General features: G+C 46.7%; 1 protein-coding gene across 2 annotated transcripts in view; it reads left to right on the forward strand.

Annotated features, from left to right (window-relative positions):
• The window catches only part of UNC5C (unc-5 netrin receptor C), a 422,927-nt gene that overhangs the window by 320,678 nt on the left and 84,412 nt on the right, over window positions 1-17,837 (forward strand). For both annotated transcript variants that reach the window (XM_006111944.5, XM_006111943.5), the window contains exon 5: window positions 16,944-17,124. In XM_006111944.5, the coding sequence (XP_006112006.1) occupies window positions 16,944-17,124 (181 nt within the window). The remainder of the gene's footprint in view (window positions 1-16,943; window positions 17,125-17,837) is intronic.

The raw sequence follows: 17,837 nt of genomic DNA on the forward strand, positions 1-17,837 counted from the left end.
TACTCATCACCTGATAGGATCAGTTCCAGTGCAGATTTGGGGGGAAAATGAAAATGTTGTTTCTGCTGCCACCATTCAAGTGAACAGTCCTGCATTGACAAGGGTAGAGGATCTATATGACCCTATGTGCCTTTTCCATCCCTTGTCTTCTTATGTTTATGGATTATGCTTCCACCTCTAGCAATTTCTAAACCCGTCAGAAAAGCTTGCCAAGGAGTTTAAGCCTCTAGATAAAGCTAGTAGCTTGGCATGGCTGAGTTTGTATCAGTAACTGGCTCCTATAATAGCTTTTCCCATTTTTATAATCACTTGTTTGATTAATGTACTCTCCATTCTTGTACTCTGCACTATACGCTTGCACTGCTTTGTATGCTCTCGTTTCCATTATTTTAGTCCGCTGCTCAAAACATCCTGATTAGAGCATTGAGATATAGCCATTGTGATTATTGTGGGTTTTTCTTGCTGATGGTGTCACATATCATGTTGGGTGGCATGTGGCAGATTCCCTCTGTTAATTAGAACAAATGTGCCAATTATGTTAATGTATCTCCCGATACCAATCAGTGAATAATTAGAGACTGATGCATCTGTCTCTCACCAGGGAGTAGAATGAGAAAGAATAAGCTGCAAGGTGCATTGCTCTAAATTACTGCCACCTTCAGATTGTGTGACAGGCCCAGTGTCATGCCAAGCTTGCAAGCAACACAATGCACACAGATAGTATTGGTGGCAGTCCTGGTGCTCACAGGTCTGAAAATCACAACCAGAGATCATAAGGAGCCTTAGCCAAAATCAGGAGACCTTTGTGTTCTTTGCACCAAAGCACTTATTTCAGTGTTTTCTCTTCTGATGTAACATTTTATATTGCTTCAGTGCTTGGAGACCTCAAAAAGGCCACACTGTACAAGCATAGAGTAAATGACAGTACTTGCCCCAAGGAGCTTATAAACAGAAAGTGAATTGTTGTGGATTTCATGTCTCCTTTTCTTTGCAAGGCTGATGTTGAAGAACATTGAGTTATATATTATTGTCATCGCCATTGGTATTATCGCCACCTGGGAAAACTTTTAGATGATGGTTATGTCCCACATTGAATGATTTCTGGTTTGATGACAGAAAATTCATGTCACAGTTATAACTACAGTCATCTGAAGAAGTGGGCTGTGTCCATGAAAGCTCATGATACTATCTACATGTTTTTTTAGTCTATAAAGTGCTACCAGACCTTTCGTTGTTTAAGTTTAAAGTTATTTCAGTGATTCCTTGATTGATTTCAACGATCCGTGCACATATACACAAATGTTTATATTTTACATTATATGAGGTTTTGGTTCACACATATACATTTAGGCTACGTCTAGACTGAACACCTCGTTCGAAAGAGGCTCTTTCGAAAGATACTTTCAAAAAAGCCTCTTTTGAAAAAGAGTGTCTAGACTACAACCAGTGCTTTTGAAAAAGCAAGCCACTTTTTTTAAAGAGAGCACCCAGGCAGTCTGGTTGCTCTCTTTTGAAAAAGCATAGTTTGCAATACATAGCGCCTTTTTTTTGAAAGAGCACTTTTTACAATGAAAAAGGCATTATTCGTTGTAAAATGAGGTTTTCAGCAGTCGAAAAAACTGCCATGTTCTTTCGATTTACTTTCAAAAGAACGTGGCTGCAGTCTAGACACAGGTGAAGTTTTTTCGAAAAAAGGCAATTTAAAAAAAAAAAAAACCCTGTAGTCTAGACATACCCTTAGTTACTAATGGCCTAATTTTATTTATATATAAAATACTCAACTGTTTGTTGTTAATAGTTCTAGAGACATTCTCTAATTGTAATGTTGCAAGCCAGATATCTATTTAGAGTCATTGTGACTGATGCTAATAAATGTACTTCATCAGCAGAGTTACAAAACAAATACTCTAGAAATGTGTAAAACAAAAAAGCAGTCATATAGCACTTTAAAGACTAACAAAATAATTTATTAGGTGTTGAGCTTTTGTGGGTCAGACCCACTTCTTCAGATCATATTCTGAAAGTGAATAGGCATGACCATTTTATAACAGAGGGATACAAATGGTCATGCCTATTCACTTTCAGAATATGATCTGAAGAAGTGGATCTGCCCCACAAAAGCTCATCACCTAATAAACTATTTTGTAGTCTTTAAAGTGCTACACGGCTGTTTTTTTGTTTTACCAAGGTAAGACTAATACAGCTACCTCTCTCTGTCTAGAAATGTGGTTCACCAGAATAAAGTTAGAGTAAGTGTATACACTTTCTGCATGTATTAGGTTAACAACCTAACTCCTTGAGGAAAGATGGATGGGATGACATGATTTACTAATCAAATAATCGATAAAACTTGAATAATAACAGTATGAATAATTGTTGTCACCTAAGAATTATACCATCTCAAATCTGCTCTGTTGTCTTACTTTGTATATTTGGCAGTTGCTCGATTTACTGCTTCCATGAGAAAATAAGTTGTGCTTTTATCAATTCTGTTCACACACACACACACACACACACCGAATTTCAGAGGTGTTGACTGAGCACTGAAGTCAACATCAGCTGCTCAGCAACTCTGGAAAAATTAGGCCATTAGTAACTAAAAATGTGTGGTAGCCAAAACCTTATTTAAATGTTGTAATAAGTTTTTAATTAGTTAACATTTGTACATGGTTTTGAACAAGAAAACACAAGATGTGCTAATTATTATTGGAATCATGTGTTTTTTGTCTTTTACATTACTTGCTGCTGATTACTCAAATGTGTGTGTAAATATAACTTATTTCTCCTGTCTAACCAGCCATCCACTGATCATTTCCTTCAGTGATAATAACAATCTGGTGTTAGTGACATGATACTTCAGTCCCATTGACATAATTATATAATCACAAATAGTGGCATTCCATAAAGAGTCAGGCAGGAAGATTAGAAAGGGCACTGTGCTTATAGATATACACATTGATCAGCAGGGATGCTGCAACAGAAACATGACAGCTGAGGATTTTGGTAAAATATATTTTTTCAAACTTTGAGTGTAACTGAGACTAAGAAATCCTTTCTGCTTTGCATGTTACATATTATGCAGGGAACAAATGTTGCTGGGGCATTTGTGAAGACATTTTTTTCCCCTTTGAGGATTTGGGGCAGAGCCAGAGGCAGTATACAGAATGAAACAGAGAGATCTTTGATTTGTTGGCAGTCTTACATTTGCAGGAAAAGGTATTTATGTCTGACTGCTCTTATTTAGTCAAATCAGAATTGTCTTACCGTGAGTCAAGATTGAATAAAACATGCATAGTTTTGTAAGCAGCTGTAAGACTCTCGTAAGTTTGTTTATTAAATTAATTAGTATTTTGGTATTAAGGAAGGGATGCTCTCCTGATCAAGGCATATTTATCTGCACATGAAAACCAAAACTATTTTGTAATTAATCCAGGCCATCATTTTGGCCCAGTCTTCTCCCTCAGAAATCAATGGGAATTTTTCCATTGACTTCAGTCAGAACAGAAACAGATCCTCAGCTTGGAGACCACAGAAAGAGGAGCAGTAAGTGACTCATTTCTTCAACATTACATAGGTAGTGTTTTGTAGAATCTCAGCTTTGCAATCCTATATTGGTATAACAGATATACGTATTTAAAAAGCAGAAAGACCACACTTGTCTGTGTGAGACACAGAGGTTAAGTTGACATCTAAAAGGCAGAGTAGTGTGAAGAAGAGAGCTTTGGGCTTGTTTCTCAATCTAGATGCATGCAGCCTTGACCTGCGGGCGATGCAGGGAACAAACATTGCCACTGACTGAATGGGAAGCTGTCCATCTTGATTATACTTGATTCCTATTAGGACTCAATTTGGCTGAACACTAGGAACACCACGGAAGAAATGGGAGTTTAGGCTTCTTGCCAAGAATTGACAAAAGCTTAAATCTTCCATGGAAAATAAAACATGAATGCTGCTGTTGTGACAGAATGGTTTCCAAAATGTGCCTCTATCTCTGTCTTTTACACACACACATCCACATATACCCACATTTTTCCATTTCACCAACTCTTTTTGCACCACCAGAATTTTTAAACAATAAATCATTAATAAATGTAAAGTCACAAAAATAGTCCAAGAATGTACTCTGAAGATTGACATTTAAAATCAAGCCTACTGCAGGACAGGGTCTTTGTATGGATTACTGGGCCTTCCTTTGGAAACAAACAAAGAGAAAGCAATCAGACACATTCAAACAAACAGCCTTGCAATTGGATTGGAATTACGAACTCTTGTTAATAAAACTGTTACTAACAAAACAGTGTGCTCTTTTCTAAAATATTGACTTGAGACAAATTGAGAAGAACCTCTAAGGAGATGATTTGTCTTTTGATTATTGCAGCTGGGGTGCTAAAATTATAATTCAGAGCTTTCTTATTAATTATGGCAATACAATTATTTAATTAAAGAACATTGTAAGAGGATCCAGTGATTTTGGTCCCAGCCTCAAACAGCTTTTGATGTAATATTGAGAGTGGAACAGGCTGAAAAAATTAAATACATTTCACAATATTTTAAAAAGACAATTTTTAATTTTGTTTGTATTTTTATTTAATTTTAGTGTGTGTGTGGGGGGGGGGAGATAACTCTCTTTTAACCACTGTCATCCCCCCCAGTAAACAGGTTGGGGGATTTAAAAAGTGATACTGTTATAATCCCCCACTGGGGGGGAAAAAACTAAATTTCTCTGAAAAATGAAAAATTACAACCAAAAAGAAAAAGTTACATAGAAAATTTCCAGCCAACTCTAACCCAGACTTTTCTGTTATAAAATATAAATTAGATATTGAAGAAAAGTTTGGGTTCTTGCCAGAGTGTCAAGGTACTATTGTGAATGCAGAGATCAGCATGGAAAATGTGCAACTAGCTTTGAAAAAGGCTTTTGAAAGAGAGAGTTTGAAACTGTTTCAAGAGTACAGGTTGGTTTAAAAGGAGATTTAAATGTGCAAGTGGAAAACAGAAAAGGGTGCATTTAGAAGAGAGGCAAGGAATGTAAAAGGAGAAAAAAAATGTGGCTGAAGTAAAGACAGAGTTGTAAAAGAGACAGTAGTTAAAGAGCATTGGAGGTTCTGAACTTTATGCAGAAGCAAGAAGAAGCCAGTGAATGACAATATGACATGGTCTGACTGGTGGAAGAAGATTATCTTGTACATGGGAAAAAAAGTAAAATTGCTAAATGGGAATGAATCAGGTGAATTTCATTATTAAAATTACATTATTTTAATAAAATGTATGAAACTCTAAATAGTAAACAATGAAATTAATTATCTGAGTGTCTGAATACAACCATGTACATATTTAATCACTTTATTTTTATTCAGCTAGAATAAAACAAAGAAGTGGGAAAACCTGAAACTCTAAAGAGAGTTGTGATCTGAACCTATTGGCTGGAAGTGTTTATATAGATAATAATACAGGTTGAACCTCCTAAACCGGGACTCTCTGGTCCAGCAACATCCGAGGTCCAGCAGGGCCATGGATGTTGCTGGAGCAAAAAGCCCCAGACGCAGAGGAGGGAGCCTTCTGGGGGAATGTTGGGGCTACAGAGCCCTGGGCGGGCCTCAGCTTTAGAACCCTGGCATCAGTGGGGCTGTGTGGGAGCCAGGGACCCTGGCTGGGGAACCCCCCAGCATCAGCGGGACCAGGCAGCAGCAAGGGAACCCCCGACATGGTCAGGAAATACCTGGCGTCAGCGGAGCCAGGTAGTGGTGGGTGGTCCTGGCCTGGTGGGGAGCCTCAGGAAGAGGAACCTGGGAGAAGGGCAGCCAGCAGCGGAGCATTGATCTTCCTAGACTGGCAAACTCCCTAGACAGTTCTCAAGGGTGCCGGGCCAGAGTGGTCCAACCTGTATATTTTAAAGCAACTTTTCACCAAGAAATCTGGAGGAGGAGAAAGAGTGCACCCTCCGTCATAGCCATTTCAGGTAGGTACAATCAAATTATTCATGGTTAGGGGCCTTAGCCAGGGACTTGCAGGTAGAGTGGCATATTTGCACAGGAGCATAAGAGCTATGGCAGCTCTCCATTAAATTTCTCCCAACCATCTCTGTGATCTCTTATTTGATGGCGTGGAATATCCATGGGAAGGCAGATTGGCCTGCCACTCCCATCACACACTCCTGGAATAGTGAGCAGTTTCAGTGTATGTCAGACTCTTCATACATTTTCCAACTAAACAGACGTTTGTGTCTTTTTCTTATATCACATTTCAAAAGTTTTTCCATCCCCCTGCACCACTGGGACCATAATCTGAAAAAGAATGGATACTCCTGCTCTCCTAAAAGGGCTTAATCAGCTTTAAATTCTGTCTGGGATTGCAGAAGAGGTATGCTGGCAGAGGCCCCTTGGAGATGCACTTAATCAGTTTTCCAATTAGACCAAGTAGTCATTCACCCTTCCACTCTGTCATTTTTGGGATCCCCTGGTTTTTGTTTCCATGAGCCACACTTGATTCAGACTTTCCCTGAGACTTGGTTCCACAAATTGAACCTAGATAGTAGAGTAGGCCAAATTATTTGTTGGGAATACATTAGCTAATGAATTTATCCCTATCTTCTGTTTGCGAAAGATTTGCAAACAAATGTTGATACTTACACATGGGCTGTGTCTACACTGGGCCACTTATTCCGGAAAAGCAGCCACTTTTCCGGAATAAGCTGCGAGCCGTCTACACTGGCCCCTTGAATTTCCGGAAAAGCAACGACGCTGTACTGTACAAAATCAGCCGCTATTCCGGAAACACTATTCTGCTCCCGCTCGGGCATAAGTCCTTATTCCGGAACACTGTTCCGGAAAAGGGCCAGTGTAGACAGCTTTTCCGGAAAAGCAGAAAAAACGGAAAAAAGCAGTTTTGATGCCGGGAGACCCCCGTAGGAGCCGCGGACTTCCTGGTAAGCCCGAGCTGTTAAAGAGCTCTCAGGCTGCTGGGCGCACGTGCCAAGAGCCTGCCTGGGTCAGCTCTGCCACCTGCTGTGCTGCCCAACAGGCATCTCACTGTGCCATGGCAGCTCCAGCCGGAGAGCCCCCTGGACCCCCAGCGGAGGAGGCCCCCAGGGGCCGCAAAAGGCGGGCCCCATTCTGGACCCCTAGGGAGCTGGAGACCCTCCTGGAGTTATGGAAGGAGGAGGAGGGTCTCCATGACCTCCATTCCCGGCACCGCAACGCCGACCTGTACACCTGGCTTGCACAGAACCTGGCCCACCAGGGACACCCCAGCCGCAATTGTGAGCAGGTCCGCTCAAAAGTGAAGGAGCTGCAGCTGGGGTATGTCAGGGCCACTGAGGGCAGGGGGACAGGACCCGACGCCTGCCCGTACTTTGAGGAGCTCCACTCCTTTCTGGGCGAGCCCACCCCTCAAGCCCCACCGGTCCCTGTGGACACCTGCCAGCGCCCACCTATCAACAGTCCCACCGAGCCGGAGGAGGGAGAAGAGAGCGGCAGCGCATCTGGTGAGGAGGCCACCATTGCCACCCAGCAGGCCCCCTCCAGCAACTCCTCCGAGACCGGGGAGGAATCCACTGGTGAGTCTGTGCAGTTTGCACTCCCAAAGGGTGGGGGGCGGAGGGCAGGGGGTGGGGAGCCAGGTGCCCGGAGGGGGGAGGGGGAGAGCATGTCACTCAGGCCACGTGAGCTGCACGCTGCGTAGCATGAGGCAGCAAGCAGCAGGTGCAACCACATGCAGCCTGATGACCGAGTGGCACGTGGCCACGGCAGGCAGCTGCAGGGCACGCCTGGGACCCTGCTGCTCATACACATTCGGCGGGACCAGGGGGAAGGGTGGATGCCGGCTGGAACCAGCCAGGGCCCCAGAGACTCAGCCCAGAGCCCGCAGCTCCGCCAAGGGTGCAGCACAGAGAACGGCACACTGTCCCATGCCTGGCTGTGAGGCACAGCCAGCTTCTATTGGGTAGACTGCAGCGTCACGGTCCTGTGAACGTGGCCCCCACCGAGCCTCTCACTTGCTCCCGGTGCCTTGGCCAAGGGGAGTCCCCACTGGGGCCACACATGTTCCTGGGCTACCGGGCTTGCAGGAGGGATCATGGGAGGGAGAAGGGCCCCTGAGTTGTGCTGCAAGGATGGGACATCCCCCCACCCAGTCACTCTTCTGGTTCCGTCCAGGAGATATCCCACGCGAGGGGATCTGAGAGCCCAGACCGCCTCTGCCAGATGTGCTCCCAGGCACTGCGTGGGGATGCATCTTGCTCCCTGTCAAACACCAGTGATTAACCCAAGCTTTTCACAGTCTCCACCGGCAGGGAGTTCCACAGGTGAACACTGCACAAGCACCCTCCCGCCCTGCATGGGGCCAGGATACAGACCGGTGCTTACAATACCCTGGAGGGAGGACCCTACTCCAGGGGCAGGCAGGAGGGGAACTGAGTGGGCCCAAGCCACACAACTGTGGGGTCACCTGGGCTCAGGGGTGGAGGGCATGCGGTGTGGGGACAGTGGATGGCCTGCCTGACTGACCCATCCTTTCTTCTGTTCCCTGCAGTGGGACCCAGCACCAGACCCTCCACTGCGGCAGCAGCGGCACCCCAGCAGGCCAACCCCCGAGGCACAGGCTCTGGCAGAGGGACCAGCTGCTTCGGCGCCACGTCAACACTGTGGAGGCAATCCAGGCCTCCATCGCGGAGCGGGTGCAGGGGGACCTGCAGTGGCGGCAGGACGCCTGGGCTGCCTTCCTGGAAAAATGCAGAGGGATGCGCACCACCATGGACACGCTGACGGCACATATTGTGCATGCTATTCATTATGGCATGGGCGGAGCCCAGGCCCCTGCCATCCCTCCCGTAGCACAGCTCATGCCCCCTCCCATCCCAGCTCCTGCCCCTGTTCCTGCCCCTCCTCCTATCCCAGCTCCTGCCCGTTCCTGCTCCTGCTCCTGCCCCTGTTCCTGCCCCTGCCCCTGCCCCTGGCCACCTCCGCGTGCAGCCTGCCCCGATGTGGTCTGCCCAGCGTGGGCGGGCTGGCCCCCGGAGGAGCGCTCGCAGGGGCCTCCTGTCCCAGTTGAAGGTCTCCCCCCCCTCCTGTCCCAGTTGAAGGTCTCCCCCCCCTCCTGTCCCAGTTGAAGGTCTCCCCCCCCTTGTAAATAAACAGGTCTCTATTTTGCTGTTCATTCCTGTGTTGGGTATTGTGTAACTCTAGGTAGTGTACGAAATGATGTGAGATGCCAAGTAGCCACTTAAATGTAACATGGTGGCAAACTGTGGAGAATGAAATCTGTACTCTATCACTGGGGGGGCCCTTCGTAAGTGGTCAGTAGTTTGTGGCGCAGAAATAAATGCTGACACTTTTCAGTAACATGTAAACCACAAAATGTATTTACATAGATAACAAACTAGCAAGAATGGTTACAAGATGCACACAACAGATAATTAAACATAGTCTAGGCGCAGGGAGGACGATTGGTGATGTTGCTGGCCACCTCGATTCTTTGGTCCTTCCGGGCCTCAGGAGAGGAACAGCCAGGAGATCCCTCGACGGACGATGACAGTGAAGCTGGCCATGTCAGTCCTTTGGGCCTTCCGGGCCTCAGGAGAGGAAGAGCCAGGAGATCCATCGAAGATGTCACTGATGTGAGCCTTCCGCACAAGTCCCAAATCCTGTTGGCTGTTCTTCAGGACGGCGATGGTGGCCTAAACCCTAGCCTAACTTAAAAGAAAAACCCTAACTATGCCCGACACACCCGATGAACAGACTCGATGACGGCCGATGTGGGGGGAGGGGAGGTAAGGGGAGGAGGTGGGGAAGGGTAGGAGCTGGGACGGAGTACTCTGGGGTGACCCAAGCGACCCTGCTACGGGGCTTGGGCAATCTTGTCCACCAGGGCCTCTCTAATGCTCACCGCCTCCTGGCGCGCCTGGCGGATGGCAGCTGTGGCGGGCTGGTCCAAGGTCTGTGCCTCAGCTGCCACCCATGCAGGGAGGAAGGCCTCCCCACTGCGCTCCACAATATTGTGGAGCACGCAGCACGCGGCCAGCACCTCCGTTGCATTCTGCTCACCCATGTCGAGACGGGTGAGCAAACAACGGAAGCGGGCTTTTAACTGTCCAAACGCCAGCTCCACTGGGTTTCGGGCCCGGTTGAGGCGGTCGTTGAACCGAGCCCGGTTCTGGTCCGGCTGCCCCGTGTAGGGCCGCATGAGCCAGGGCATCAGGGGGTAGGCTGCGTCCCCGACGATGCAGATGGGCATCGGCACATCCCCGACAATCAAGTCCCGCCGGGGGAAGTAGGTGCCCGCCTCCAACCTCTGAAACAGTCCTGAGTTCTGGAGGATGCGGGCGTCGTGTGCCCGGCCGGACCAGCCGCCGTAGATGTCCAGGAAGCGGCCCCGGTGATCCACGAGGGCCTGCAGGACGATGGAGCAGTACCCCTTTCTGTTCATAAAGTGGGCTGCTTGATGCTCCGGGGCCCGGATGGCGATGTGGGTGGCGTCCAGGGCTCCCCCGCAGTTGGGGAACCTGAGGGCAGCGAAGCCGGCCATGGTCTCATTGACGTCGCGCAGGCGGATGATTCTCGGCAGCAGGACGTCATTGATGGCGTGGACAACCTGCAGAAGGGTGCAGAGAAACACAAGGGAACACATTGCATACAGCCAGGGGTGAGTGTGTGCTCCCTTGGGTCCCCCCCCTTGATTCCCTCTGTCCACACACACACACACACACACACACACACACACACACACACACACACACACACACAGACACACACACACCCCAGGGCCCCCCTCGCCGCAGGCCCCCCTCCCATTGGGCCTGTGCAAGGGAGGGGCGGCCGAAACCCCTGGGCGACCCAGCCGGGAGTCTTGGCTGTCCCTGGGCCTGGAGTGGAGCACCCTCCCCCCATCCCACTCCCCCTGGGACTTACCTGGATGACGATCACTCCAACGGTGGATCTTCCCACCCCGAACTGGTGTGCCACCGAGCGGTAGCTGTCCGGTGTGGCCAGCTTCCACAGCGCGATGGCAACCCTTTTGTTGATGGGGATGGGTGCCCGCAGCCGGGTGGCGGTTCTCTGCAGCGTGGGGGTGAGCCAGGCGCACAGCGTCAAGAAGGTCCGCTTCCTCATCCGAAAATTCCGGATCCACTGGTGGTCGTCCCATTGTCCGAGGACCACCCAGTCCCACCAGTCGGTGCTGATGTCCAAACTCCAGAGTGGCCAGTATACGGTGGGGTGCTGATGCGACAGGGTTGCCAGGGCCCCCCTGGTGAGGGAGTCCAAGGTGATCTCTGCCTCCTGGTCCATGAACAGCATGGCACCGGCCTGCAGCACGAGCTGCAGCCACCTGAACAGCCCCAAGAGGGGCCCGACCAGGCACATGGCCACCCGTGGCTCCATGGCAGACAGAGCAGGGCAGAAAAAAAAACCGCAGGCAAAAGCAGTTGGGGGCCAAAGGGTGGTGTCCCCAAAAGTCAGAGGGTACCCACAGACCCTGCGAAGGGTGTCAGTACCTGGCAGAGGCCCCAAGGCACAGGAGCAGGAGACCAATGGCTGCCCAGCCAGACCCCTTTAACCACGCGTCTGGACGGAGCTCCAGCCCCGCCCCCGGAAAGGTCTGGTGGCCTTTGCCCTTTTCAAAATGGTTCCGGGCTTTTTGCTTTTCCGGAAAAGCGTGCCGCCAATGTAGACGTGCTTTTCCGGGAAAGTGCATCGTTATCACGGAAACTACGCGGCCAATGTAGACGCTACTTTTCCGGAAAAGCTGAAAACGGAATAGTATTCCGTTTTAAGCATTTCCAGAAAAAGGTGCCAGTGTAGACGTAGCCATGTATATTTGCTGCTAGTCAATGTCAGACAGGTTAAATGAATGAAAGTAGGCTTGTTACCAACTGGTCTTTCACCAAATGCTGTTTGTGGTTATTGGTCATCTATATCTCACAGTATTTCTTTTGCTCTATGGCTAGATGGCTGAAGCATTCTAATATTGAGAATAGAAATTGATTAATAGCAAATATGCTTCTTTGTATATGAATATGCACAATCACCTGAATCGGGTATTTGCACACAAAAAACAAAGATGCCCCTAACATTAGAGAGGACAAAAATCTGCTTGTGCTGATCATGATATTTGCTGATATTTGCACCCACTGAATTGAAAAATGAATGAAGATGACCAAGCTGAACATCCAATCAGTGTTTAAACCTACCTCAAAACAGAATATTTATGAGTATTTTGCCAGCTCTCAGCAGGAATGAATTGAGGTGTGTGTGATTAAAATTAGGAGTGCCCCTAATAACTCACGCCACTGGTCACAGTGATTTGTCTGGTTATGATATGGAGCAGGACTCTATTGGTTTCCAGTCTTGTTGATGGTTAGGCAGTCGTTCAAATATCTTTGAAAAAGTAGAGGTCTGTCAGTACAAGTCAGACTTGTCTTGGCAGTTAGCACCTTTTAGTTCCAGTGGGTTCATTTTTATTTTTGTTTTTCTTTCTTTAATTAAATCCTGGGCACATGCTTTGAAATGGTCTAGTGATGTGAAGGCACTGCTTTGATCCACCAGGGCCCCCATCACTTCCTCTAGAGCACTCTTAGTTCAAATAAAAAGAAGCCACTGAATGTTCAGCCAGATTATGCTAAAGTGGCTCACAGCGTCAGCTATAGGATAATGTGGTGTTTTTTTAGGCAGGCAGTAAAATAAATGTCTGGATAAAAATCACATTTACAAACATCTTTCTGTGTAACCAATGGAATCATATGTTGTTAAACACAGAAATATTTTTGGAAATATACTTACATATAGGAAAAAAATAAGCAATTTTCTATCCTTCAGTATTCCCCAGCTCCCTTTTAGTTTATCCTGATTATATGGGGTGTTTATCATTATTTTTCACTCATGAACCACAACTGAGCTCTGAGTTCCATTATGCTAGGCACTCTTCAGGCACAGACATCTTGCCCCCAAAGTGTATATAATCTAAACAGATGAGACAGACAAAAGAGTTGAAGAGAATAATTACATGATAGGTGCTTCTTGATTCACTAGTGGGAGATTTTTTTCCATGTACATCCCCAATTTTAGACAAGTTTTAACAAAAAGTCAATATCTATGTCCTTCCATATCTGCCTATCAGATATTGAAAGCCTACATAAACTATACAGAGGCAACCTTTGAAAACAAATGTAACAATCTAAAGGCAGAATGACCTGTGAGAGGGAGAAAGAAATTTGGTATGTAAAATCCCATGTAATTGGTTAACCAGTTAAACATGAACTTTGCTTAATGTTTAACCAGTTAACCAATAAAGAGGGGAGAGGGTGCTCCAGTACAGCTTGGCTCCAGTACAGCTTCCCCGCCCCTTCCATGGCCAGACTGGAGTAGCCAGACAGCCACCACCAGCTTCCTAGGGCTGGAGCTGCAGTCCAGGCAGGAGCAGCCAGGCAGTCCCCGCACATCTCTCCCTGGCCATGGACCTGAGCTGGAGCTGTGGTGGACTGGAATGGCCCATTGCCCCCACTGCAGACAGGGCCACTCCAGATGCCTGAGGCAACTCCTGCCAGTGACACTCCAGGCACAGATGGGCTGCAATGCACCTGGGCCATCTTCAGACAGGGGCTACTCTAGATACTGCGACCAAAGGGGTCTGTTTTGGGGCCGGATTCTGATCAATATCTTCATCAACAATTTAGATGATGGTATAGAGAGTACGCTCATTAAGTTTGCAGGTGATACCAAGTTGGGAGGGGTTGCAACTGCTTTGGAGGATAGGGTCAAAATTAAGTAATAGAGATGTAGCCGTGTTAGTTGGGTCTTGCTGAAACAAAAGACAGGACTATGCAGCACTTTAAAGACTAACAAGATGGTTTATTAGATGATGAGTTTTTGTGGACTCTACGAAGAAGTACTGCAGTAAGGGATCATTGTGGACCACAAGTTAAATATGAGTCAACAGTGTGCCACTGTTGCCGAAAAAGCAAACATGATTCTTGGAAGCATTAACAGGAGTGTTGTGAGCAAGGCACGAGAAGTCATTCTTCTTCTCTACTCTGCACTGATTATGTCTCAGTTGGAATATCGTGTCCAGTTCTGGGCACCACATTTCAAGAAGGATGCAGAGAAATTGGAGACAGTCCAGAGAAGAGCAACAAAAATGATTAAGGTCTGGAGAACATGACCCATGAGGGAAGACTGAAAGAATTGGGCTTGTTTACTTTAGAAAAGAGAAAACTGAGAGGAGACATGATAGCATTTTCAAATATCTAAAAGGGTGTTACAATAAGGAGTGAGAAAAATTATTTTCCTTAACCTCTGATGATAGGACAAGAAGCGATGGGCTTAAATTGCAGCAAGGGAGGTTTAAGTTGGACATTAGGAAAAACTTCCTAAAGGTCAAGATGGTTAAACCCTGGAATAAATTGCCTAGGGAGGTTATGGAATCTCCATCACTGGATATTTAAGAGCATGTTGGATAGTCATCTATCAAGGATTATCTAGACGGTGCTTGGTCCTGCTGTGAGGGCAGGGAACTGGATTTGAGACCTCTCAAGGTCCCTTCCAGTTCTTGCATTCTATGATTATGTGTTTAAGGGTGCTGCTTACTGGTTAAACCAGGAGTCAGCAACCTATGTCTCACAAGCCAAATATGTCTCATGAGAGATTTAAATATGGCTCTTTCAATGGTTGCACACATGACGTGGAGGAGCAGAGCACAAAGAATTGTACTTCCGCCCACCTCCTCAACAGCAGCACTCACCTTCCTTGCACCTTGAAGGTAAGCTGCTGCTGCTGGTGGGCTTGTGCAGGAAGGAGAAGGTGGAAGAAAAGGGGAACCAGGATTGCATGGTGGGCAGCTGCTGGTATTTACTAAAGAGCTGGTCTGGGTCATTCCCAGAGGAGGAGGGTGGATGCAGTGAGGCTTGCCGCAGGGTCCGGGGCAGCGAGGCCTGGGGGAGGGGGGACGAGGCTGGGGTACACCCCAGTTCCCTAAGCCACTGCACAACATCTGTCTGTAGCTCCAGCAGCCACCACGTGGAGAAGAGTTTGGTATAGAACCTAGGGTTGCCAGATGGTTTCAACAAAAATACCGGACACATTTGACTTTACATCACAGTCTACATTACATCTCATTTAGAAAATACTGTACATTTATATTTTCTCATTTATATTTTCCCGAACACAAAGTTCAAATACTGGACTGTCCAGTTCAAAACCGGACACTTGGCAACCCTAATAGAACCGTGCTCTAGGAAACCCCCCTCCCCGCCTCCTCTCCCTCTTTTCCCCTGGTTGTATCAGGTTCTTTTGATGTGGTCACCGCTGTGCTGGCTCTGTGAGTTAGTGTCCAGGGCAGTGCTACGAGTCAGGCCCACAGTGTGGGGAAGGTGGTGGGACTTGCAAAGGGGGATAAATAGGTGCCTGGGAGCTGCCGGCTGCAGGAAAACAAGACTGAGAGAATTGCTCGCTGCCCTGCCAGAGGAATAAACCCTGCTTGGGCTGCCAGACACCTGGACTCTCTGTGGGCAGGGGAGGGGAGTTAGGGCTTTAGACCAGAAAGGGACACCTGGATTCTACCTCAGTCTGGCCAGACTCCCACTGTCTGCCAGCTCTCATCATGTGGGGTGGCCTGGGAAGGCATATTGGGGGTGTGTGTGTGTGTGTGTGAGAGAGAGAGAGAGATCACCCTGGCTTGCAGTGTGTGTGTGTGTGTGTGTGAGAGAGAGAGAGAGAGAGAGAGAGAGAGGCTACATCTAGACTGCAAGCCTCTTTCAAAAGAGGCTTTTTCAAAAGATACTTTTGAAAAAGCCTTTTTCGAAAAAGAGCGTCTACACTACAACCAGTACTTTCGAAAAAGCGAGCCGCTTTTTTGAAAGAGAGCACCCAGGCAGTCTGGATGCTCTCTTTCGAAAAAGCCCTGTTTGCATTACATAGAGCCTATTTTCGAAAGAGCACTTTCAAAAAAAGGCATTATTCCTCATAAAACAAGGTTTTCCAAAGTCAAAAAAACTGCCATGTTCTTTCAATTTACTTTTGAAAGAACGTGGCAACAGTGTAGACGCAGGGGAAGATTTTTCGAAAAAAGGCCATTTTTTTCGAAAAAACCCTTTAGTCTAGACATATGGTGAGTGTGAGTGTGTGTGTGAGTGAACAACAAAATCATTTTACCTATCAGTGTTTCCACTCAAATTTTTCATTGGCCTGTGTTATGCACACTCGTTGCATGACTATTTTGAACTATTTTATTTTAAAAAATTGTTACCCACATTTACAAAAAAAAAGCACTCCTCCCACAGAAGTTTCTGCCTACGGGCCCTTCTTGAATAAAAATTTCTTGTAAGTCAATTATGAGTCCACTGTTAAAGTTGTTTTCTGATTATGTAATTTCCACACCTAATGACTATTTATGCTATAATTAATCATCATGCTGTATTTTTTCAGTCATGCAAATGAACATTCTTATACAGCTCTTTGTTGACCACTTGTTCTGAATTTTGATGTAGTTTGGCTCTTTGGTTTGAAAAGGTCGACGACCCTTGGGTTAACGGTTAACCTTTCACATCCTTAGAAGAAATGAACACTATACTCCACAATGGCTACCTTCTCATTTCAGTGCAATGTTTTATTGGCAGAACAGGCAACATGCAGCAAATGAATCCTTTGTATTGTAGTCTGATTTACAGCAGTTTCCAGTAGGAACAAAGTCATCAAATACTGCACACATCCAGAGGGTAAAGCCTATGCGGATTGGCATGGTGTTGAGTTGGAACCTACAAGGCCCTAATCAGGCAACATTCTGGCTCCAGCCCCGATCTTGGGCCAGGCCCCATGGTCTGGCCCCCATCTGACCATAACATGGGTAGGAGTGGAGGACACTAATCAGCTGCAGCAATCCTGGCCCAGACCTTTGCCTGGGTACAGCAGCCCAGCTCCTGCCCTGTTTAACCTTCTGTGTCTTTTGTCAACTCTTAGGTGGAGTGGCTGAAAAATGAAGAAGTAATTGATCCTGTCGAAGATCGGAATTTTTACATCACCATTGATCACAACCTGATCATCAAGCAGGCACGTCTTTCTGACACAGCTAATTACACCTGTGTGGCCAAAAATATCGTCGCCAAGAGAAAAAGCACTACTGCTACTGTCATTGTCTATGGTAAGTGAGGTATCGTCTGTCTGCCCACAGAGCAAAGTGCAGCCTGTAGATCAGAAGTGCTCTGTGTAGTTCTGTGATGCAGCTGCCACCATCTTTGATGAAGAAGTAAAATCTGTGAAGACTACAAGTTCCTGATTTTTACGCACTATCTTCATTAGAGTGGCCAGGCTGCCAATGAGGCTCTCATCCAGACAAAGTATGGATAGCCCTGTCTCCTCATTCTCTTAGTCTTCTACCTCTACTTTCCCTATTTCTCCGTAAAATAGGCCTGAGCATGAAGGCTATGTCTGCCTCTCATGAATATATTGCTCTTTATATTTTTCCGGCAGAAGATGCCCGCAAGGACAGAAGCTGGTCTAATGATACGCCAGCTGATTGTCCTGGTGTTCATTACAATCAATTTAATTACAGGACAAACAAGTGGATAAAATTCCTATGATTACCCTGAGCATTCACTTCATGCCCAGAGTAGTAGTTATTCTTAATTATAAGCAGTTGCATCCCTAAAGTTACAATTAGGGCTTTTTAGTTCAGTTCTATAGCAAATTCACTGAATGGAGTTGATTAGCAGTGTTCGTGATGCGGGGGGAGGGGGGAACATGGCATAAATGTTCTGTGTTCTGATCGTGGTGAATAATATTCAGACATGGGACAAATTTCATCATACACAACCAGTCTCTTTTCCAAACACACAGAGTTGGACTCTCTAAGCA

This window comes from Pelodiscus sinensis, chromosome 4 (assembly GCF_052426305.1).
Source record: "Pelodiscus sinensis isolate ZL-2025 chromosome 4, ASM5242630v1, whole genome shotgun sequence".
NCBI classification, from domain to species: Eukaryota; Metazoa; Chordata; order Testudines; family Trionychidae; genus Pelodiscus; species Pelodiscus sinensis.